The sequence below is a fragment of the Poecilia reticulata genome, chromosome 17 (assembly GCF_904066995.2).
Source record: "Poecilia reticulata chromosome 17, P_reticulata-male-v2, whole genome shotgun sequence".
NCBI classification, from domain to species: domain Eukaryota; kingdom Metazoa; phylum Chordata; class Actinopteri; order Cyprinodontiformes; family Poeciliidae; genus Poecilia; species Poecilia reticulata.
In genome coordinates, this window is record NC_088846.1 from 22,973,505 (window position 1) to 22,999,394 (window position 25,890).

Below are 25,890 nucleotides of genomic sequence, written 5' to 3' on the forward strand. Positions count from 1 at the left end.
TCTAATATAAAGGATTATTTAAGAAAATAACAAAAAACAAAATCCATTCCAAATATTGTCCCAGTTAAAAATTAAGAACCAACACTGCTGACACCCCTGCTGCCATCTAGTGTACATGAGCACCCATAGACCTTAGTTTTACTCCAACTGTCTCAGCAATGTAGCAGTACCTTCACACAGTTAATCATGAAACAAATTCAAAAAAATAAATCCAACTAAACTGTATTATCAGGATTTATCTTTATTTTCATATACAAAAAGATGAATGTATTCTCATCTAGTTTATAGTTCTAAGCATTTCAATGCACAGATAGTTTTCATTCATACCGATTTAAAGAAACCAACCAACAACCACACACATGCGCCCACACACACGCACAATTCACATAAACAGGGAAGGTCACATAGTTCCAACATTCGTTCACACTATAAGAGAAAAAAAAATATGCTGACTGCAAATGAAAAAGAATAAAATAAAAACTATGATTTTGCTTTCACAGGATCCACACATGAAAAGGAAGAAACCCTTTACATTTAGCAAGTAAATATATATACAATACTTGACTTTTTTAATATATTTTTTGTTGAAGATGAGACTGACTCCGTGTTAAGTGTTACTAAAGATACTGCATGAGGTAACATGGTTTTTTTCGGTTCAGAAGAGCTGGGTGTAAGACAGCATTTGGAGGTAACAAGCGGTCACGGCAGATTTTAACCACATGACGCGCCGTTTGCCTGGCACGATTCGAAAAAAAAAGCACCTGGGCCACGTTCAGCTTCCGCACTAAAGTTTTAAACGTGTGGGTTTGTTTTCTTTGTCCTGCCCATCAACAGACGCCCATCAGAGGTTGATCCAGGTGTGAGGAGTTGTTCTGTGTTGATCTGCAGAAGATAACTGTTAAGTCACAGCTGAGTTTATTAACTATTGCTGTATAGTAAATATTGCTGGACCCTTGGACCATGCACATGGACACTGTCAGCGTGAATCCCGACGGTGCTGCATCAGTCAGTCATGTGGCTACAAACACAATGATGGTTTTCCCAAAAAAAAACAAACAAAAAAAACACTCAAAAACATTGTTCAGTGTCGACTTGATTATTTTCCCCAGAATTCCTTTTTACCAAAACTGCACATCAGCGAGAGCTACAGACCACTGTTTTAAGGAAAGAAAAATAATCACTACCTTTCCACACCACTAATCAAAGCACAACACATGAGCCTGTGTGTTGTCCAACGTGGCTAAACTATCACTATAAACAGGTCAGAACATCACATCAGCAGGTTACTATTGAGGCAATACTGTTCAAACAAGTGGCCAATCACAGAAGCCGCCACACCAAACCATAAAAATATTTGTTCGATTTTCTTTTTGTTGGTGATATACACGCTAATTTTTAAATGCCAGTGCCACCCTCACAACTTCTAAATAAGATGAGTCAATATCATAAACCACTGAGATCAGCAACACTTCTCTTAAAATTAGCAGAAACCACAGGGCTAGATAACTTAGATGGATTGGTAGCAATAGTGTCAATAAATCTCTTTCTGTAACTGAAAAACAGAACTGCAAATGCCCTGATTCTTTACAAGTGCATCTCAGAAAATTGGAATATAATCAAAAAGTCAAATTACAGGTTTGTTACACGTTCTTGTAATTTAGTTGCTCATTTCTGTTAACTCCTATTATTATAGCTTACAGCTAATGAAAACCCAAACGCTAGTTTCTCAGAAAGTTAAAACGTTGAATGAAATCAATTAAAAGTATTTTTAAGGTTAATAAAAACATTTTTCTTTCCTTCCATTAAAATGCTGGGATAAAACACTGAACAGACATTTTCTTTAGTGACCTTTAGGATTTTTAATTTTAATACAGAAATGTCGTGGCCATGTTGAGGCCAACACAATAATGGAGCCGACTGCTGACTTGGCAGATGTTCAGCACACCGTCATTGAAACTCCTCCACTAGGAGGGCAAGCCACAAAAGGTCATTGCAAAAGTAGCTGACTGTTCAGAGTCCTGTGTGGAAGCATAATAATGGAAAGTCCAGTGGAAGGAAAACATATAGCAGAAAAAGAAGCACAGATTGGCACAGCGGCTGTCCTGACCAAGTATTGAGGGGAATATACTGTACTGCCTATTAAAAAAAAATTTTATTACTCATGTAGTAGTCAAACTTTCTGAGAAACTACAATTTGTGTTTTCATTGGCTGTAATGTACAATCAACATTAAAATACAAATATAAAATATTTCCTTCTGTGAATTTTAATAATATCTGAGCCTCACTATTTGAATTAAATGAATTTTCGAAGATACTCAAATTTATCAAGATGCCCCTGTATATAAAATGTAAAATAAAAGAAAAATAATATTTAAGTATTAGGCGTCTGTGTATAAGCATATTTACAGGAATCTGCCTCTCTTCTTTTTACATTTGTAGGGCATATACATTGTGAAAAGTGGTCAGGTTCTATCAAAAATGGAAAAAATTAAATCCAAATAAAGACAGAGGCCATCCACCTGCAATAAATCCTCTCAACTACTAAAACACAATAAAATACATTAACACAACTCGATATACATGTAGAAAAAGCCTGAGGTACTTGTCAGAATATCTGAGGTCAGTCTGGAAGAGTAAGCAGCTGAAGGCTTACCCAGTCAAAAGGAAAAACACAAAACTAAAAAAACTAAACTAAAAAAAACAATAAAACCCACAAAAAAAAAACAGGTTATTAGCCTCACATAATATCATGGATAGTTAGTGTTACATTAACAAACAATACATGTACATCTACAAATCCTTGAGTATCCTGGAATAGTCACAGCAGCATAACGGACATTCAATGTATGGTATTCATATTATGGTACAACTATGGCATTGCATTTGAGACAAAGGCAACCAATTTGAGCTCTCCTTGCATGACATACAGTGACTGAGGTATCTGTGGACCCGTGTCCGACTGAGTCTAGTAACCAAACACAGATGACTTAAAAAATAAAAAAGAATGCATGACAATCACAAGGATAAACCCTCAATTACCTGTTCATCGTCCTTACTTTAAAAACACACACTCTCCGTCTCAAATCACTCGGATTCTCTCGCGCTCACACAAATGCATACAGATAAAATTAAGAATGTGTAACATTGCAACTCCAGACAGCATCCGTCAATGCCCCTGGCACTGGCAAAGGAGTAACTCTGAATTTTAGCAATTAAAAAAAAAAAAACAATAATAATAATCCAGGAATATGTCCATGTTAGCTAGCTGGATAGCTTGGCTCTCAACTTATAGAAATGTTCCAAAGAAGCCTGCTGGATACCTGAGAGGTAGTTCCAAGGACAAGACATCTGCCCGAAATCTTCAGAAAGTCCAAAACGTCCAATGTGACTGCTCAGTTTGGATTTTGCTCCCTCCCTTTAAAAAGAAAAAAGCTGTGCTCCGTTCTCTCTCTCTCTCCCGCTCGCTCTCTCTCCATCTCATTCTGAAGAATTCACAGGTCAGAAAGAAGGGAGCACTCTCCAAATGTATAAATCGAGAAGCTTCGACCCCTGAGGAAGATGAATATATTTTTGTTTAACAGTCTCAATGTTTCCTCCGAGGTGTGCAGCGTGTTGTCTGAGGTTTGGAGCGAAGGTTTTTCCAGAATTTGGCCGCAGACGGGAACTCCGACAAAGACAGCAACTCATGAGGAAAAAAGAAAAAAAAAGAAAGAAAAAGACTAAAACGTGAAAGAAGTACATGCGGTACCGACGACGTTTAAGGTTTGACACAGAGGTGGGTGTAGGATGTGTCCATCGCATAGCTTATTACTATTTCAACTACAGCAGATGGATGCGTTAGTAAACACAAAGGAACATGAAACAGAAACAAAATACCAGTATTGAGATAAAATAGCAGCTGCATATAAGTTGCTAGGGTGACAGGGAAGGGAGGTGGGACTGAGTTGTTAAATATTAACGAAGATCCGCTGAGTTTGGGTTTGAAAATTAAAAACAACAACAAAAAAACAAAAAAAAGAAAAGTCAAGAGCTCAGGTGAGGCAAGGTGTCACCCGTTTAGGTACTGGACTCTTTGGGAGGTAGGTCCTCGTTGATGAGAGACGTCACAATGGAGGCGGGGCTGTCTGAGGTAGTGCTGCCTATCGTCCTGGCGATCTGGCTGATGCGCTCCTCCACGCAGCCGGCTGACAGTCGGGCCTCAGCGTCGTGGTCCCAGCATTCCTCGATGGTCTCGCACATCTGACTCAAGCCCTGCAATCAAAGACGGAGCGGGAGGTTTCAGTGGCATCTTTGGTAAAAACGTAAAAGACTACATTCACCTCAGGCCTGGTTGGATGTTATACAACAGATGCTAACTTTCGTGCTATTAGTGGATAACAGCCAGTTAGAGTATTTTTCCAGTGTTTAATAAACACTATTCAAGTATTTAATAACCAAAGTGGTACCACATAAACGGCTTAATAGCGAAAAGGTTTTACTTTTACCTACAGGTACATCTAGAAAAGCAATATAAAAAAAGTTCACATTTTTTGTCACTTATTTCAGAAAGTGAATTTCATACTACTACACAGTGTGAAATACTTCAAGCACTTATTTGTTGTAATCATTGCTAATAGATATAAAAAAAACTTCTGTGTCTCGGAAAACATGCAGAAGAGCAATAAAAAGAACATCTTAAAGAGAAATGTCAAGTTTCTGAAAACTGTTTATTTCTATGCACGAACAGCTGGTTGGAACTTTTTACACAAGTTACTGCATCAATCCAGAATGCCATGGCGACAATCCTTGTGAAGCTCCAACAAACTGAGATGGACTTTGCTCGACAATCCTGTCAAGGCTGTGGTTATCCCTGTCAGGCCTTTTTTTTACCCAACTTTTTCCTTCCACTCAACCATCTATAACATCACAGCATTATTTCTACTTCTTCAGCAATTACATTTTTGTGGCTTGCTATCCTTATGAATATTATAATTTTATGAGACAGAATTTGGAGTTTTCACTGTGTGTAAGCCATAATCATCAACATTACATGTAAATAAATGCTTGAAATATTTCACTCTAAATAATGAATGTCTATCATATACAAGTGTAGGCCTGTACGCCGTCAGCCAGATTAACGCTGTGTTTGTTAGACTCCATCAACACAACTTCCTTTTATACCTCAAAATAAGCATCTTAAGCCGAGTGTCCAGCTGAGAGCACCTACCTTACCGTCCAGGGCTCATAATAGCTCTCACTCACCACACCGTAATATTGCGTCTTACAAACTAGCCATTGGTTCAGCCCCCCCATCTATTTTAGGTAAAATACTAAATGCTTATAATCTATTCAAAACCATGTTCTTCGTTTCTTCAAAATATGAGACTAACAGGGGTCATAATGCTCAAACTTCAGTAATTAAAATCGTGCAGGCAGCAACTGCAGTTAGAGTGACAGCATTCACTTTGACAAGGCATATTGTGACGTTTAAGTATTGGGAAATTTTGCTACATCCGTAGTACATTCATCAGTTTAATAGTCCATTCATTACAGATGAACAAAAACATAACGAGTTCAGAGAAGTGTGAAATTTAAGTGGATTTACTGGAAATACGGATGCAGCACATCCTGGTGCTGGAGTTGGAAATTCCTCCATGATTACTCACCGGATGTTTGAGCCAGCAGTCCTTGATGGCTGGACGCATCTTTTTGTGCACGACCACATCCTGGAGGTCCTCCAGGGAAGGATGCTGACCTATTTCATCCTCAAACGGCAGCATGTACTCGCCAACTGTACCTGAGGAGAAACAACAGGTTGATAGAGTGGAAGCACAACAAACAACCATCAGAACAGAGAATAAATAACGTCTAACGTTGAGTATTTGGCCCTGATTGGACAGCTCCACAGACAAAATAAAAACAAACCCCTTGTTTGCCAATACCACCTAAAGCAAGATGACCTTTCACCCTTTGGTGAAGTAACATTCCTGCACTGTTTGACTTACCGTCTGTCTCTGAGCAGCGGGACACCAGCTCCCAAAGCACCAATCCCATTGCGTACATGTCAATCCTCAGGAAGGAGTCCCGCTGAAAGTTAATGGCTCCCTCCAGCACCTCCGGAGCCATGTAACGCCTCGTACCGACCTGAAAAGAAGAACAGACTTCAACAATCTTCAAATTCACAAAGACACGCATTTCAAATAGTCTGAACGAGAGCAGCTTTTTCTGAAAACAGACATGTTGCAAACTCTTAAATTATACCCCAGGATTTGGGAGTCAGACTCCTCAATGCTCCCATTCTGTAATAATTTAAGTCGTTTGAATGATTCATGAAAAAAAAAAAAATCAAATTACAGCAACCAAATGTACAAAAAATGAGTAAGAGGTGCTCCAAATATAGTCCACTGTAAAAGTACTCATGTAGTAAGCACAATCCTAAATGTTTGTCATTATGATATTATTTCTAGACCAACACTAAGTAGTGCTTTCAGGTGCATCTCAAATAAGAATAAATGCTCCCATCAGACTCATTTGTCAGATTAAAAGTGCCTTTTGAAAACGGCAGGAAGCATGCGTTTCTTTATGAAAATGTTTAGTTTGATGTAATTTTCTAATTTTCTAAGAAATTAAATGTGTTTTCACTAGCTGTCAGCAACAAAAAATTATAAGTAACAGAAAAAGGGCTTTGAAACATCAGTCTGTGTGTAATTAATACATATAATATGTTTTACTTAACGAATTGGGTTGTTGGAATAAATTTAATTTCCAATAATAATTTATAAAGATGCCCCTGTACTTGGTTTTCCACGTTTTTTTTACAAACAAAAATCTGAAGGTGTTAAAAAAAAAAAAAAAAAAAAAAAAAACTGCTCCAGCATATGCTTTAATTTCCTCAAATAAAGTCAAACATGACGAATTAAATTCAGCGGCCCCATGTATAATGAACAGAATGTGTAAATGAATCAAATATTTCTAGCTTTGTACATCACAACAGAAAATGTTTGGCAGGACTGCAAATATACAGACTTGGTCATCCACTGAAACTCACAGGTAAGGTAATTGTAGCCTTAATCAGAGTAACAGCTAAGACGTCCAAAATAACTCTGGAGAAGCCGCAGAGAGCCACACCTCAGGTGGAACAATCTGTTCACATGACAACTAATGGTTTCATACTCCACAGGTCTGACCTTTATGGAACAGGAACAACAGGAAGCTCTTTCTTGAAAAGCAGGAATGATTCTACATTCTGTAGAGATGTTCTATTTCGCAAAGAAGGCTGGCCAAAACTGCATTTTTTTTTCTTTTTAGAGATCAACAGAGGTGATAGAGAGATATTGCCAAAAATGTGGCCCCACAATTGAACGTGTGAAAGCAACACACCATTTTGTAGTGGTCTATCACATGAGGTTCCAAAATAAAATACACTGAAGTTTGTGTTTTGAGGCGCATGAATAAATTGCACTACATGTATAGTGGTGACAATAATAAGAAACCCAACATAAAGTTCATCCTACCTGGCCATGAGTATCTCCAGGAGGCTTTCCTGGTTCGAATCGCACAGCAAGCCCAAAGTCCCCAATGACTGCAGTTAAATCATCTCGCAGTAGCACATTCTTACTCTTGAAGTCCCTGGAGGATTTATTTCACAGCAGCCATTAAAATACCTTTTTTAATGGAGGCGTTTGGTCACAGCAGTCACATAATTTAATGCAGATGCTTTCAGAGAGGGAAACAAATCATTCAAGCACAACCTGGAAAGGGGAAGATCTGATCTGAAATAAATCAAACGGGAACCATCAGAGATTTAAAGGGGATGAATCCCGAAATACGTCAAACAGAGAAGAGAAAAGCGATTCATGTAAAACAAATCGGCGCAGAATTTTGTACCCAACAGAGATGGCAAGAGGAATGTAACCATTGTATTTGAAAGAAGTTGAGAAAATATTTTTTTTCAAACGCAGTCGAAAAAAAGTCATGTTTGGAGCGATTCATAACAAAACTAATTATGCACCAAATAACCTTTCCATTTCTGATCAGATGCTCCAACAGATGTAGACAAAACAGAGTGAGTGTAATTTTAATACTCTAGTATCCGTTTCTTTTCATAAAAATATATTTAAGTCATTTTTTAAGACAAACTGCATCTACACCATCTGAAAAACTGCAGTCTAGGTTCTTTCATACAACGTCCCGTGTCAAAAGGTGGGACTAACGCTGTTAATAAATACAAAATTAAAAAGAAGATGGTGAGCATGGCTCAAGTATGATCAGGCTAAAGATTCTGCAAAGACAATGCATTTTCTCTGACACTGTTTCCACTTTGTCGTCAACTTTCTCAGCTTAGTGAGAAAGATGCGACAATGAAAAACTAAAACTACACCAATCGGAGTTAAAAAGAAATCACATTTCGGCAAGTAATTTTAGAAAAGGTTCTCCTGCCAATAATACAGAGAAAACACAAAAATGTGCTTTGTTACTTAAGTTTGAACCAATTTGACATGCAGAGCAAGAGCAAATCAATTTAGCAGATGTCTACATGTCTGTTTTATATCAGAATTATTAGTCGTAATAATGCTGTAATTTCCTTTTAGCAGCATTCTCAGTAGCTGCTGCTTTTCTGTTGAATAAATGTTCATGATCTACTTATTTAACTTTTCGTGTCAATCAAGTTCTGCTTTGAAATGATGGCATTTTTACACAAGGTCATGATACATGCCTATTGTGCACCATTTCTTTTTAGTTTTTTTGCTTGACTTCAGTTCAGCATACTATTCGTATTCTAGCCTAACAACCAATTGAAATACAAAGGCTTATTCCAGGTAGCAAAGAGAGGCTGAGAGGTGCATACGACATGCTTTACACCATTGAGCATGAATCATAAAAGCTGAATTGAGAAGTGTACAAAATCTATGATTGAAAAGGGTAGGTAGATTTTGCGTAGCTCCTTGTAACAAGGACTTTGAGGTGCGACTTAAACTTACAATGCATCCAAACAATCATTAGAACATTTTGTAGTGTATCTAAAACAGCTGCTCCATTTTCATGTACAAACATGCATTTTTAAAACTGCAGGTCCTTAAAACCTAGCATTCGTAGAAGATTAAAAGTTAAAAGAACAGGGTTTTGTATGAGAGCACATCAGGAATGAATGCATGTCATCCATTAAACTGAAATAGTGCTCGTCAGTTTCTTTCTTTCTTTTCTTACCTATGTGCAATAGTAGGTTTGGGCCCCTCCCCCTTGTAGCTGGGAATGTCTTCATGAAGGTAGGCCAAGCCACGGGCCATGGTCTCTGCTATGTGACACAGCTCAGTCCAGGTCACAGTGTTGCCCTTCAGGTGGTCCGTCAATGAGCCCTGCACACACAAAACGGACCAAAGGTCAACAGGTCAGGTGTGAACACATACACAGGGGTTTTTAATCCATTTTGAAACAGACTGATGCTGCAAAGCTGTCAAAAATGGAGCCACAAAGACAGACTGTTCAACCCACCAAGAGTTAGCAAATGTTCAAGATGCATCTACATGAAATGGGATCGCACCTGAAAGTCAATTTACTTCAGAACTCGACTCAGAAAATGTGAACCCTCAACATAAATCCATTACAAAATGCGAGGTATATCAGGTATGTTCATTAGTTTTGCTGATTATGGATTAAAGTTTCTGAAAAAGTCAAAAGTTCATTTCTCTGTTAATTAGAGCACAAAGTCAGAAAGTTCTGGATTTTTAACACAGAAATGTCAGCCAACTGAAACACTCAATGAATCCTATATGCTGCTCAACATTGTTTTCTTTATACTTTGACACAATCAGAATCTTTACCAGTGAAAAGTTTTGGCTTGTTGTTAAGAATGTTGATGACTTTTTACTAGACAACTGCCAGACCGGCAGTCTTCCTCCAACAGAACATATCCTTCAGTGTTTAAATTATTTTACTTATTTTATTTGTGTGATATTCTAAATGTATGATCAACTGATTTTTTTTTTTGTTTTATTTAGCTGTAATGCCTATACCAATCATTATAAATACATGCTTAGCATATATATACACAAAGAAACTGTATAAATCATTAGCTTTGCTTTTTGAACTAAATTAGAAAAATATAATAACATTTTGATGCTATTCTAATCACTGGCCTGCACCATTGTAAAGTAAATAAACTGCAATATTAGGCAGAAATTAAGCAAAAATGGTGATATTTTTAATTGTAACAAGCATGCAAAGGTATCTAAATCAATAGATACTTAAGCCCTGAATAATATTCACAGCAAAAGATGTTTATGTAACCTAAAAATTTACCATTTCAGTGGCTTTGTTAGAAAAAAATAAGCAAATTTAAGTGGCTGACAACTAAAGAAGAAGGAATATTTTTAGAAAAACTTGCAAAGATTGTGGCATAAATCAGAACACAACTGTAGTTTTTCCTGACACAAATGGTATGAATTAAAAATCTTCCCTAGAAAGTTTAGTTGTTTTTGTTTTTTTTTTATCAGGTAAGAAATAAAACTACCCAGCAACTCTTCATCATGTAGAAGTCTGCTTATATTCTGTAAAGAGATAGAAAACTGAATTCTCACCCTCTCATGAAACTCTGAAATAAGCCACAGTTCCGTCTCCAGATTGGTTCCGTGCTTCTCTGCGGCGATGTAACGCAAAATGTTTTCATGTCGCATCCCCGGAGTCAAGAAGATGTCCCGCTCGTTCTGCCACGACTGCTTATCCTGCAGAAACAAGCATTCGTGTTCAGAGATTTTTGGTTCAAATAAATCCTTCTGTCACCGTAGGTTTATTACTTAATACACAGGGATGGAAAATCAAAAATTTCTAAGAAAATTTCAGCATTTTGGTATTCAATTGTACCTGAACTGGGAAGATTTTTACGGCAACATATTCGTTCATTAGCTGTGCTTTCCAAACACAACCAAAGCGCCCCCTGGCTTTGATTTCCAGCAACTGCAGTGGTTTCAGACCCACCAAAGGGGACGGGGGGACCAGTCCAGGATCCTGATCAAAGAAACAGACAAGTTTCAAGTCAACTAAACTCATAAAAACACATATAATGGGCTACATATTAAGAACCTATAGCAAGTTACGCAATATTTTAGACATTTTCAATCATCTCTATAAAAAAGTCAGAGTAGAGAGTGGCCCGTCTCACCTCGCTCAGATCTACGTGGCCGTAAGGAGGCTTGCGGTGGCGGTACATCCACAGCGCCAGAACCAGGGCCAAGGACAGGACGCACAGTGGCAGCAGAGAGTACACCAACACGTTGAGCATTGATGGCATGCGGGGTGGAGGCCGAATTTTCACTGCAAGCGACAAGCAGAGCAATTTCAGAGTGTCGGCTACATGACCTGCCGCTTTAGACAGCTTTTCAAAACTTCCTCAAAGAAAACGAGACCTGGTTTTAAAAAAGAGATGTTACTGATTTAAAAAAATGACTTTTAACATCAACTGACATTTAATAAATTGTTAATATTTAATTTTTGTCACCAAAAAGTTACATGAACTTACGCATCTTGGAGATAATAAATGGAGGTGGCCGAGACTGACACAGACTTCTCAGAACATAATGCTCGCAAACATTAATTTAATGAATTAATGTAGGAATGTAGCAGACGTTGGCCATGAAAGCAGAACATTTGGTGCAGTTTCCTTTATATAGAAAGTATTTTCTAATTCAAATCACATGTCCATGACATTTATAGAATTTTGTAAAATATAAACTCAAAACAAGATTCTTTAAATTCTGTTTGTTGATGAGTTTGCAGGCTGAAATGACGTTTCTATTTTTTGACGTTGATGCTTTCAGTATAAACTCAGTGCTTTACCTGCTGATCACCACTTAGAGATGTTCAAACTAGCCAACAGACGTTGTGCGTCATCATTACAGATTTCGGGCAGGTACTTTTAATTATTTCAGACTAAACCCAGGATTCTATTTTTTCTTTATCATTGAATTGGGCTGTCCCATTTAATGCCTTAACCAAATACAGCTTGTGGGTTAAAAAAAAAAAATCAATAAAACTTCTTGTAAGAACCTTTTATTTTATAAATTAAATGCATCAGTAACTCTGCAGGGAATGCAAGCTCACCATAACTAAAGCACCAGTACAAATAATAATAATAAAAAAAGTCTAGATACCTGATGGTGTACTGTTTGTGCTGTTAGGCCACCAGCAAATGTGATGTAAGCAGCAGCCAATATTTTTTTTTGAATCCTTTTTTTTTTTTTTCCACTGATGAGGTGTTTCTAAAATATTTTTAAACTTTTATAGTAATTTTAACAGAAGAGAAGACCATTTGCTCCTGTTGCATCTGGTGAAGAAATGAGCAGGAATGGAGGATAGAATGGAACTGCAATAAAATATGCTATGAGCCAAATTCTCAAACAAGTCAAATTAAGAATAAACATTCAAGCGTAAACTTAGAACTGAAGCAAAAGTTTCCATATGAAAATGTGAGCAGGAACAAGAAGTGACCTGGTTAAACACTGAATCTGCATCGTCCACTCCCACATGCTCAGGAAAATTTAACTGACCAGTGGAAACTACCGTTTAGAGCTGAAATAATCAATCAAATAAATTGTAATTAATCTGTTATTGAAAGTTATTCCATTTATTGCATAAGAGTTAAGGCTATTTGCCGAAAGAGCAACTAAGTCAGTAGCAATTAAGCCATAATTGTACAAAACGTATACATTTTCAATTGAAGTTAACAAAAAACCTTCTTTATCAGTAAATATGTTCCAACTGTCCTTTGCCTCAAAATGTTAAACTGCAGACTAAAGAAATTATGCATTTGCATTTTAGGCAATAAAATGTTTATTTTTCTTACTTTAAATGAATTAGTTGAATTACTTGTTCATTTTTATATAGTATAAAATAAATTTAAGTGGTTAAATGAAAAATCTGCACAATGTGTCCTTTTTTAATCCCAATAATCAGACTAATCAATAGAATACTCGATTAGTAAAATAATCGTTAGCTGCAGCCCTACTACTCTCGTAACCATAGAAGCCGTCGCTGTCAAGAAAATGAGAGACTGCAGCTTTGAAAACATCAAATATGAGTGACTCCAATGGAGCACAATTACAATACTAATGTAGACCATATTATACTGATTAAATGCAGCGTGGGATATTACGGCACTTCAAAGCTACTGAGTTTTCAAGCATACATACTGATTTTAATGAAGTGACGCACAATGACTCAGTATAGAGAAGCAGCCTATTCTTGCATGCATCTGTGACAGATTCAAGTAGCTTCTGTGTAATTCAAGATTAAATACAAAAACTAAAATATACACCAACAGCTTAAATACACTTATGACAGCACAGATGTTTCATATTAGTTTTTAATCTGCTACGCTGCAAGACGAATTTAACACGTAGAAACTAAGCAATCAAAAAGGTGAAATAAGTCACTATGTTAAAGATCACAACATCCCAGTCAAGAGTTTTACCAGCTTAAAAACTCAAATGTTGCTATTCCATATTTATTACCTAGTTTTCATCAGTTTGTTTCATTGTCAACTAGGAATAAAAAAAACTATTTAAAAAAATATAATACAATGTATATTCAAGATCAACTTTAGTCTTTAAAAAACAGAAAATCACCATAAAAATCTGACAACACTGGCAAAGAAGTGGATATTGTAACCAGTGCCCCATTTAGCAGCTGCTAAAGTGCGTAATAATAAAGCACTATGACCCAAAAGTGATGTCGTGTTATAATCAACAGCGTTCGCTGTGCGTAGGCTGGCTTCATCACCACTCACCTCGGCTCCGGCTGCCAATCAAGTCAGGAAGGTGAGTGAATCGCTCATTGCAGTAGTTTCCTTCACAGCAGCAGAAGAACACCTGAGGGTTTTCCTCCATAGAGACACACTCTTGCCTAAAACATATGACAGAAGACCAAAATAAATACATTTTTGGTGTTTCATAAATTAAGCCAGCTGAAACTAGTTAGAAGGGAGTTTGTCGTTTGCTGTATAAAATCCTCTGAACACTAACAAAAGGAACACAAACCAGACTTCTCGTTCGCAAACTGTGACTTTGAACGCCTTTGGTGGACTATCAGATAATGTAGCACAAAACATCTCAGTAACTCTTGTCAAAGTGTCTGGCAAAGTACTATTCAGTTGCTGTCAGTGTGTCAACAACCTATTAAAATGAGTCCAGGTATGAAGGATGCGAACTCTGACATGGTGTATTTACATTCAACACTCATGTTTAAAAGATGTTCCTTCTTACATTGACAAAGTCAACAAATAAAGACTTCTCACTGAGCTGGTTGAAAACATTCCGTTTTGAAAGGCAATAAAATAGCCTTGATCACATTTAATTTATTTTTGCAGTATCTTTAGGTACTTTAGGTATCAGAGGGGAAGAAAAAAAAAAAAGGAAGAGACGCAAATGACTTTCCAACACTCAGAATAACCTGAAAGTCACTGCGTGTCATAAACTAGATGGCTATTTCAGTTTTTTAAAAACACGGGTTAAGATGAATATGACTTTTATTCTATTTGTGACATTTTCCATTTTTAAACCACTGGGTCCAAGCCTAACAACTGCAATATACAGGCTAGTCAAGCCTGGACTGCACCATTATATTTTATATTGATTTATGTTAAACTTTTTTTTTTTTTGTCAAAACAAAAAAAATCTCATTTAGTTGCTATAAATCACACATCTTGTTCTAGTGTTTTGTCGCAAGTCAAACTTATTGAACTTGCGCAAGTAGAATAAAAGACTTCAAACATAAAGCTGATGTGCAGCAGCACATTTACCTTTGTTTCGTCAGAAGCATATCTGACAGTGGAGTCTCGTTATACAGGTTCTGAAATTGGCTCTCTCCCAGAGATGCAATTTTTGCCCATTCTTGTTTTCATTCAAAACCAGGAGTTCAAGGTTTTCTCTTCCAAGAAACTACAACTTTTAATACAATAATAAATTCTACTGGCAAGAATTTTTTTTCTCTATGCTTCCTGTTCTTTATTTGCTTAAAATATCTAACAGCAACTTCCGATCTTAAACCAACCAGGGAGAAAAAATGTTTTTTCAGATAACGGAACGATCAGTTACGTAAAGGTTAGTTACCGTTATAAATGTTTGGACAGTTTCTCTCAGTTTTTGAATGCTGTGCAGCTTGTTGGATTTTTGCTCTCATCTCTTTTACTTTCTGACAGTTGTTATGATGTGTAACCATAGCAACGATGTATTGTTTTTACAACTGGGAGCAGCTAATTAGCATCTCAAAAACTACAGCCCCAAATCCCAGAGGAGTTGAAAAGGAGGCTTCACGGATGCTGAGAAGACCAAAGAGCAGAGAAAGGGGGGAGGAAGTTCAAACTAGGACTGCAACGATTCATCAAATGAATCGAGGAACTCGATTTTTAAACTATGTTTTATTTCATTAAACTATGTTTTACTGTTTAGCATACTGTGTTCTGGCCAGATGATTATTTGCTTTGCGCAAATTCCCTCTGGAATGAAAAACATTGTTTTTAGTTGAACTAAGCAATATATATGAAGGTATAGAAAGATTTTTTTTTTTTTACTTTGGGTTTCAGTAACCCAAATGATTTTCAGCCTATCCTCTGTACTTTTCATGTAAAAGACTTTTCAATGAAAAAAACAAAGTGTCAGAGTGACTGGAGTTTTTTCCTGAATTTGCGGTGGAAACGGGAATAACTTTGACCATACTAACGAGACAGACAAATCTGTTTCAAGAATACTTCCAGGATTAAAAACGTGAGAGCTGAGATATAGACGCTAAAGAAGTGCCATACCTTACTCTTATTAAAGAAACACTGCTTTGAGCAGCCTATAGCATCAAAATGAAATTAAATTTTTTCGTAACCTGTAATAGTCAGTGTATCAACTTCTAAACAATAGGAATAACTGTTACTTTACTGATTAAAAAAAACCTGTCACAGTGTGAGAAATGCATGCATGCCAAGGCCTAGCTTCAGTATGGGCTGGAAGAACGACCTGGAAAGAGTTACTTTAATAAGGCTTTGTAATTTTAATGCAATTAACAACATGTTAAAATCAAGCTAATGTACCAAAGCAACAAAGATTTCACGTAATTTGTAGCCAATATTTCTCCCAACTCACTAAAATCTGGAGTGATTGGCTGAGAGAACAGAGCCATTCTCTATAAGGTTAGAATGTCAAATTATTCAAAGGCAGAAATAGGAGGGAGATGTGTTGTTTACAGAGCATCTAAAACAAAAATACTGCCCACTTTTAAAAGTGACTCACATATTCTATCATTTTTACGAGTCCCATAATTGAACAAGAATGATTTAAACGTTCTCGGAGTTTTTAATACCGAGCTGACAGAATTTATCTTTTAATGATTTGGGATGTTACACCTTTGCAAATTTACAAAAAAAAACAAGTCAAGATGCATTTTAAACATGTTGGAAACACAACACAAGTGTATGTCAAGGCACCAAGGCTTAAAGAGATAGAATACAAAAAAAATCTGTATTTGTTATGAAACTATCGACGTCTGTTTGTAATGTTTGAACAATGGAGTTGGGACAACTTCCCCCAGACCAAATGTGGATTCTGGAGATGCTCATTCTGCTGCCCCAGCTGTCTGCTGATTTGGGTAAAACTCAGACACCCCACAATAAAAATGCAAATGTGTTGACCTGACCTATCATAGCAGTTGAAGTCATCCAGCCAGCAGCCTTTCTTCACCAGCTTGATGGTCCCTGAGGAGTTGAGCCAGGAGGCGTAGCAGTGCAGCCGCTTGTCCTTTTCCCCCTCGCAGCGCTCAAATCCACTCTGGTTGGTCCGCTCTGTTCGCCAGTTATCGTTGTAGTACACACATTCTCGGGTCTCCACCTCTCCCAGACTGTACCCTGATGTGGACAGAAAGTCTTGGTCAGCAATGCATCGCAATGAACTGAAACGGAGCGGGCGGAAGCAGAGACAAATGGCACAGGATTCGCTCTGCGCTACAAACGAAACATCGTGGAGCAGAGACGATCATCTCTCTGGCACGTAGCCAGTTTTGGGAGCTCTCTGGTAAAAATGAACAAGAAAAAAAAGAAGTTCCTCTGGGCTAAGAAAATGTTGCTGAATACTGGCTCAGCATAATCCCATTGACTAAATGATCTATTGAGAGAAGAAAAAAGCTAAATGCTCAGAGAAATTATCAAATTTAATTAGCTATAGAACAATGATCTGCCTGCTGTTGTATAGAAACCTAGCATACAGTCCAACACTACTCCTACTATAATGTTTTCCTAAAATATTCCCTCATTGAACTTTGTTATAATTAGGTAATGTGCAGAAAATGCTACAAAACTTTGCAAAATGTGTAGATGTGGCATGTATCTGTATTTACACATCTTGAGCAAATACTTTGTAGAATCAGCTTTTACTTTTTTTGGTGTACACATTTGGCAACAGACTCTCCTACTCCTCTAGAGTTCTTGTCTTCTTGGCCAGTTCTCTGTTAAAGTTTGACTTTTCCCAGCCTGTCGGTTTTGATGGATGACCGTGGATAAATAGTGTATCATGAGATTATCGCAGGACGGCAGGGAAATATTCACTGGCGATCCAATGTCCCAAAAGAAAAGGAAAAAATCCAATGATATTGAGGAACTAGGGCTGGGCAATTCATCAATAACAACAGATATATTGCAATAGACGTTTGATCAATATCAATAGAAAATACGTCTGACAGAATGTTCAATAATTTCGCTGAACTCTGATCCAGAATCGCACAGCATTCTGGGGGATGTAAGCAGAGGAAGCAAGGCAAGTGGCATCAACTAACTCTCTCAATTTGGTTACCTAGCAACAACCTGCTGAGTAACTTACGCAACAGCAGTTTCATGTTCCGTCACCGTGCATCATAACTACTTAATAGTTTAAAAAAAACGAAGTGGAGTGAAAGGAGAAAATGAGTGTAGCAACTCTAGAGGAAATTGTGAAATAAACAGAAAATGTCACAGCAAAAGTTTAGCAGTATTTCAGATATTCAAAACAAAAAACATAACAATTATTGATATTGATTGATAAGAAATCCTTATAACTCGATATGTTTCTGAGCCAAAATTTTGACATGTTACTTTATCCATAAGTTTTAGAACCTCAGCCACATCCAATATGGCCATTAAAGGCCCATTCAACTGGCCAAATGTATTAAAAGATATTCAAAACTCTTCTTTGCAAATGTGATACTGCAATGAGGATTATAATTTGATATAACGCGTTGCTCTAATTCAAAGATTGGCATGTTTTCTTTATTAAACAATTCTACAGTAGAAATTTTCTCCCTGATCTGGCAGCTGTGTTGCCTGGTCTTTATGGTCACACAGCAGCTTTATTTATACCAAAATGGACTCCATTTCCTCATTAGTTTTACATTTTATTTAGGTGTGCCAGAGCAAAAAGGCTAAATGAATAATTAATGTCATACTTTCATACTTTTTTATGCACCACACATTTTAAAAATGGAATTTTCCCTCCACCTTCAGTTAACCACTACCATGTGCATCACATAAAGCTACAATAAAATACACTGAAATGTCAGGTTACAATGTGAAAAGATTCAAAGGGTGTGAATACTTTTATAAGGCACCAAGTAAAAATGCAATGGTGTTTGTAAGGGCAGATAATGTGCTCTTTAAATGACATGTTTCTAAAATAAATGCGCTCGTTGCCTCAGCTGAAATGTGATAAGAGATAAGAGAAGCCAATCTCTAAATGCAACAATAGAAAGCTGTAGATAATGTCCCTACAGACTCTGATGTTGGACACACACTCAACACACAGCGTACAGAAGCAGATGACATGTTGTGAACGTCAGTCAGAATATAGCTTGGACATTCAGGCTCAATCTTTGTTCAGAAGGAAAAAATAGAGCCTGTCTCTTTAAATCCCTGCCTATAGGAGCCTGCCCATCCCCCAACTTCACCCCCACCAACCCATTACACACACACACACACACACACACACACACACACACACACACACACACACATTTAGCTGTCCAGCAGCACACAATAGACTTTATTCCATCATACAGGGGATGCATGAAATGACCAAACACCATGCTCATTACGCAGGAGGGACAGAAGAAAAGATATTAAAGCCAAGCAGACGCATTCATTTACACTCTTTTTACAGCAGTGATGCTCAATGCTCCACTGAGCCGAGATGGCATTTCTGATATCTGTGGTCACGTGATCCAAGAGGACTTTTACTACAAGATCATTCCCCCCCGAATCCTCCCTCCCCCTCTGTCACTTTACTGGGTTTTTATACCACAAACATGAATTCTGGAGAAGCAGCTTAATTTATATATCCTTCCTACTCTTCATGCCCGGGTCTATAAGCCATGGAGGTATTAGGGGCAGAGATAGTTAAATCTCTAAAACAGCTTCTACACCAGCTGTAAAAAAAAAAAAAACTAGGATAAATGTATTGATCATAAAAATATATCTGTTGAGCTTAAGCTGAGGCAGAATAGTGTATTCACATGTGGGGCAAGAGGGGCGAACGGTCACAAAAACTCACTAAATAAGAGAGGGAGAAACAAACAATCATCCATGCTTAGTTCACATGGTTCCAAGGGTGTGTAATGGTAACTTCAGAGCCGAAAATAATTCTCCCCTAAATCAGCTGCTGTCCGTGTTGATCAAATACCACAGATTTACCGAAGAACAATAAATAAATGAAATCCTGACAGAAGTGTTTTTCACAGGTTCGCGCACAGGCCGTAGTCAGAACAGAAATGAGGACAAGAGATGGAAAACGACACTCGCAAAACATAATGTTGGATTTAAACATTAAAAATTGGATTCTGATTTCACTATGGAAATTATGACAATACTAGCATATTATTTAGAAGGTACATAACCAACTAATTGAATTGAATTCAAATGAATGATGGTAAAGATCATTTTGATTGTATAGTTTGTATTTCCATGCAAAAATAAAAAGACAAACTGACAATTGAGACATAAAATCTGAAGAATGAGTTAAGTTTTTCAATCTATCACGATAACAGACTTTTTGGTGAGCTCTTTGTTTGGAAATACGTATGAGTCGACAGCCTTAAAAGGCTTAAAAATGAGGTTTTCAATAGGTTTGCACATGAGCACATGCCTAATTAGTCCACAAAATGTCTGGTTTTTATCAAACTATGGAAACTGTTCCATCTCATTGTTTAAATGTAGCATTAAGGTTTACATTGAAAAATATCAGCAGATTTTTTTGTTTAACATATAGCACTGTTTGTCACCATTTTTAATGTTGAATAAATATTTCATAGTAAAGAAGGTGATGTTGTAGTCAAGAGTAGAAGTCAATTGTTTTGTGATTATGGATCATAACACTGCACAGCTATCAAAGTAAATTAAGAGACATAAACTACCCCAAAATTACAACATTTAGGTTATAATTTAAACCAAAACATATAACCCTTGTATCAGTTGAAATATATTTCCCTTCTCTTTCACAAGAAATTCTCTCTTTTGTCACACCATTGTCTTTTTTGTTACCAGGATGCCATGTAAAAGCTCAGCTTGCTAGCAATTTTGACTTTAGCATTAGCACTGCTGCTAAATCAGAATGACTCCCAGTTTGTGCACTCAAGACAAGGAATCCAGACAATAGAATCTAACTATGTTTAAAAATGCAATAAAAAAAAAATACAAGTTTGTTTTCTTCACCAAGAGAAAAAGTATGAAGGCTCCCACTGGCGAAATTTGTGCATCAATTTGTACTCACCAAGGGGACAATTGGTATTTGAATGTTCAACTGCTGATAAAAAGTAGCATCATATAATCTGCTCACATACTCCAATAAATATCTACCAACAGCAGGTTGATTAAACTTGGTTTGGTTTGATCAATACTTATAATCAGCTCTTTAGAGTGAACGGGACATGAAATACTTTTCAACAAGCCAAGCGCACAGAATTGCAATGATTTTATTTCTACATACAAAATGTACGTAGAATTAGATAAATGTCAATGCAGGACTATAAAATGGTGTAGTATAACAGGCTAATCCATAGCGAATAAAACAATTGTAGGATTTATTACCAAATTAAAAGTAGCGAATGTTAGAATTTAAGATTTCACAATTTATATTCTTGAATAAAACAGACAAATGTCCATGGGTAAAACGTAATACCCACCAAAGTTCTTTTTTTATAGTGTATAAGGTTTCAGGATGTTGATGCAGCTGCTGCCTTCTATTCCTGCCACCGTTGAGGAAGGCGAGCAACAGTTTTAATTTTGGAAATTTGTTCAACTTCTTAACACAGAACTATCGTGTTAAGTGTATTTTAAGCTTTGGGCGAAATAAAGACGCACCTTCTAGTAAATACATTTCAAGAGAGAAAATTAGAGTAGCGGTCAAAGAAGATTATGACCGAGAGATTTAAAGCCCGGCTGAATGGCAGTGCCAGTAAAGTTTAACCGAGGGTCGACATTTCAGACAATTGCGATCTTTTTTCGACGGAAACCTTCGCATATTCACCAACAACAACAACAAAACAGAACATAACAGCTGCTTACCTGCGCACAAAGTTCCCAGAAGAAGTGAGCAAGTCAGCCATGAAAAAGACATGTTCCGCTTTAAATACAGGACAGAAATTTCGTCCTCTTTCTTTCGCGAACATTAAAACTCAGGTTGGCCAAAAACATCAGTCCAGGATCAAGCCGACCACAGGCCTATCCAGTCCCTCCAGCAGCCTAACCACCACCACCACCTCCTCCTCCTCCACCACCACCACAACGCGTATCAATAGCCGCGACGCTGCAACAATGTTGCAAAGAAAAGGAGCGATTAATTGACTGCCGGGGTGTTAGTCCGCGAAAAGGTGCCGCATTTCGCATCGGAAACGGCTCCACGAAGCAGTTGAAACGTCCGGATCGATGTCAGGACGCTGTTTTTTGAGGTTATTCGCTGGAATAGTAGCACCGCTGCGTCGGGGAGGTCGGTCGGGGGTTTACATGCATGTTACTGATCTGTGTCCAAAATGGCTTCTAAATGGGGAATGGGCTGCAAACAGGGAAACCCGGATGTGTAAACACAAAGGGGGGAACTCAGGCAGCCACAGAGTGACCTTAACGCGACACCGCGGATTAAAAAAAAAACATCTCTTCAAATTATGACTTTATTCCGACGTCCTGTCGATGATTATCACGTTTTCTTTACACACTCAGGCTGAATAGTATAGCGCCGAAGAGGAATGTGAGTTCCGGTGTATTTATATCGACGAGCGATAGGGGAATTGGGCTTTCTTTTATCTATGTGAAGATTTTCCACTGTACTTTTGAGTTCTTACACCTAAATGTTTTATTTTTTTTTTATTAATGTTTAAGGGAGACCGCGGTTGGTTGTGATAGTTTTTACGCTTTTATAGTTTGTTCATAATTAGGAAATACCTACATAATGATTCCTTAATTAAAACAATACTTAAGCTGCTGGGCTAGAATATTTTTAATTGTAACAAAATTTTAATTATGTTTTTTTTTTTTCTTTTACTGGTCAGACTTTTTGGTAAATCAATCAATCAAAATTAGATGAAAGGTGGTATCCAATTCTAACCCAAATGATGATTTTTATCTGAGGAAAATAAGCATTATAATGTTGTTAAAGTGACTGTAGTGCTTTTTTTTTTTCTCTTCCACAGCTACCTTAACAATAAGAACACAGTTGTGCAGTCGGGTCTTTGTCAATTTCCTGTTTTGCACAATCTGCTGTTATAAAGATCACTTAATAAAATGTCTTACCAGTTCCTGTTTGTGGTTTGGGTTGATGATATTGAGGCACAACAACAATGCAACTTCAATACAGTTTTCCTGTTTGCCAATTTGTATCAACATTTTGCTCATCCTTTTGTACTTGTGCTACAAACAAACCTCGTCATGCCAGTTTGCTTAAATGGATGTTAGTTTACAGCTTTAGTAATAGTTTTACACATTTTGAAGATAAAAATGTGTATAAAAATGCTCAAATTGTGCATGATGTGGGTTTAATACACTTATCTATCACGTTGTTCAGTAAAACTACCTCTTGTGATGTCATCTACCTAAATACTCATGAAGCAGGATTAGCAGTCTGTTCCTCATGGCAACTTTTTAAAATCCTGCTATGGAACTCAATGCTTCATTACCCATCTGTGTTTTTCGGTCAGTGTGCATTTGTTGATGAAACATTAATATTCCACTAGATACTGTCTTTAAAAAAAAAGTCTTTTATTCTTGTCAGATAACGAATCAATACAAAATTAGATACATTTCTATGCACTCTGAATTTTAAGCATTAATTTGGAAAAGTGATAATTTACCTCGATTTTATGTACGGACACAGAAACTAAGGAATTTACAGCATTTTAAGTCTTGAAAATATGCAAACAATAGAACGCATGTTTAAATTCCTATACAAACCCAATTCAACCAATCATATCCGAGTTCTTGACAAACATTTTAGCTAACTACTGTATGATTTCAGCTTTCTAGAGGAAAGCTAAATAAAGTCAAAGCTTTTACTCTCAGATTTCAATATATGATTTTCAAATGATTATTGCTGTGTTAGCATTTAATGCAAAACAAAACCGAGTAAAAACAATTCTGATCTACAAACGTAATGAAATACTAGCTTTCTTCAAAGCTCTGTGTATGATCCATAAAATAACCACCGCAAAATGGACAAATGTGTGACACTGTCAGAAAGTCACAGCACCTGGAGTGTGTCAGTTGTGGCAACCAACTTTATCTACTCTACTGAGTCTAATATAATAAACTCACCCTATTAGAATATAGAGAATAGACTAATATTTAGTCCAATATACATTATAGTTTAATCCAAAATAAATAAAAACATGTATGCATTTAATGTAGAATCTTAATTTTTTGGCATTTTTCTTGTGATATTCCAGTAAAGATGCCACAGGTCATAGATTAGGATAATTTTTGAGGTTTTTTTCTGTCTGAATGATCTTTTATGCATTAGTGGCATATCTATAAATAGCTGCCCCAGTTTGGAGTAACATGATACAATAAATGCTAATTAAAATGCATTCGTTCCATTTTCCCACTTCACCTCTGCACAGTGCTAGACATTAAATTTACCAAAAATAAAAAAAAGGAAAAAAGGACTATATTGTGGCTCATATTAGAAGAAAGGAAACTTGTCTTATTTTAAAACAGAAACTACATGGCAATTATGTTCCCAAATATTCAGGTTATTTCATAGTCTGTCATTTTTCACAGATTAATTTGACTCAAAAAATACAATCTTATATGCCATAAATACTGAGTTTATATTCTGGTTGCTAATAGTCCCATTTAATCTGTTGTTTATTTGTGTTTTGTAATATTGCACACCTCACTGTTCTGCCTCAGTCCATTGCTCTTTTGCACAAAATAATCCCTTTCTTTGTAATATAGTTCAGTACAATGCTTAGTCTTATTGCACTACCAATAGGTTCATCATGTGAATGAATAATTATTTAATAATAATAATCATAATAACAGTATTTGCACATTTTAAAATAAGAATTGTGTGTACATATTCATTTTTTTGTCCAGACAGGGTCAATATTTGTTCACTCTCTCAAATATTTGGTTGAATGGCCTTCCTTTAGCGATTTGCATCTCAACCAAATGCTTTGTGAAGCCACCAACAAGCTTCTGCTATAACTGGCTGCATGTTTGCAGCCTTTGCAGAAATGGTTGCATTCATTCAAATTAGTTTGTTTCCTTCAAGGAATGCGGCTTTTGAAAAATAGTCCACGCATTTCTAGAAGGGTTGAAGTTGGAGCTTTTGAAAGGTTAAATGTTTAATATTAGCCTACCGTATCCATTCCTAAAGCAGGGTTCATCTGTGTTCGTCTCTAAAGCACCCAACAGCGAAGCCCTTCAGTCATCCAGCCCACACTGTCGCCTTTATATGAAAAGAAATAGATTGCTGTATCTGCTGAGCCTGCTGGTTTATTTGTAGATCATGTGAACATACAGTAAATAATGTCAGGCATTGCTTTGAATTGTTCTAACACATGAACATAATCTCCTTCATGAACTGGCTTCAGCTGTACATTCCAAGAAAAATAGACTTGGAAACGTGTATCTCTTGTGCCTGAATCTAACGTTTTATGCACACGCACACACACAAACACACACGCGCACGCACGCACGCACGCACACACACACACACACACACACGCACACACACACACACACACACGCACACACACACACACACACACACACCTACTAAGGCACATGTGTCAAACTCAAGGCCCGTGGGCCACATGTGGCCCGCCATGTCATTTTATGTGCCCCCCCCAGCGTTTTATAGGCCCATGATAGACTTCAAATAGGTTTTCAGCACGAATTGACTACAAACTACATCTCCCATAATGCATTCCGATTACCAGCCAACATTACGGCTTCTCGCCACTAGAGAGCAGCAGAGTCACCTCAAGCTGCTTATTGATTTTCCCAGCGAATAAAACTGAGACATCGACAAGCTAACATCAACATTTCCAAGAAAAGAAACATCGAGTTACAAGTAAGACTGTGAATGAAGATGTGTGTGAGTTGGTGTCAGGGCGGCAGGTGGCGCTAGACTTTTTTTTAATTATCCGTTATCTTGACCGACAACATAAAAAAAAAATCGTTCATGTACTATTTTAATCCGTGAAATTACAATCATATTAACATCGGCTATTTAGCCGCATTTTATGCGGTTTAGCTAATATTCACCGTGAATCCAGATCCCATCACAAATTATGCAGATAAATGTATCTACATTTTTCTCCGTAGAGACAAAAACCTCTGTCTGAGGCCTCAATAACTTTTAATAAATTAAATTAAGCGGCTTCACTTAAATTAGCATCACTTCACCCGCTGGGGTCTGAAT

The 25,890-nt window shown here is 37.0% G+C and overlaps 1 protein-coding gene across 1 annotated transcript; it reads right to left on the reverse strand.

Moving 5' to 3' along the window:
- Positions 1-223: 223 nt before the first annotated feature.
- On the reverse strand, positions 224-22,065 carry LOC103479741 (activin receptor type-2B). Its single transcript, XM_008434361.3, has 11 exons — positions 21,537-22,065; positions 16,652-16,859; positions 13,761-13,876; positions 11,139-11,290; positions 10,841-10,984; positions 10,558-10,701; positions 9,188-9,336; positions 7,495-7,609; positions 5,986-6,124; positions 5,647-5,777; positions 224-4,252 (listed from the first exon to the last, which is right to left on the reverse strand). The coding sequence occupies exons 1-11, from the start codon at positions 21,586-21,588 to the stop codon at positions 4,058-4,060; spliced, it is 1,545 nt and encodes a 514-aa protein (XP_008432583.1). The 5' UTR covers positions 21,589-22,065; the 3' UTR covers positions 224-4,057.
- Positions 22,066-25,890: the final 3,825 nt, after the last annotated feature.

Excerpts from the sequence above, each read along its gene's own strand:
- LOC103479741 (XM_008434361.3), bottom strand. The coding sequence starts at position 21,588 with ATGTCTTTTTCATGGCTGACTTGCTCACTTCTTCTGGGAACTTTGTGC. Across the intron at positions 9,337-10,557 it reads TTTCAGAGTTTCATGAGAGG|GGCTCATTGACGGACCACCT; the intron begins GTGAGAATTCAG and ends TTGTGTGTGCAG. Across the intron at positions 6,125-7,494 it reads CTGGAGATACTCATGGCCAG|GTCGGTACGAGGCGTTACAT; the intron begins GTAGGATGAACT and ends TCTTCTTTTCAG.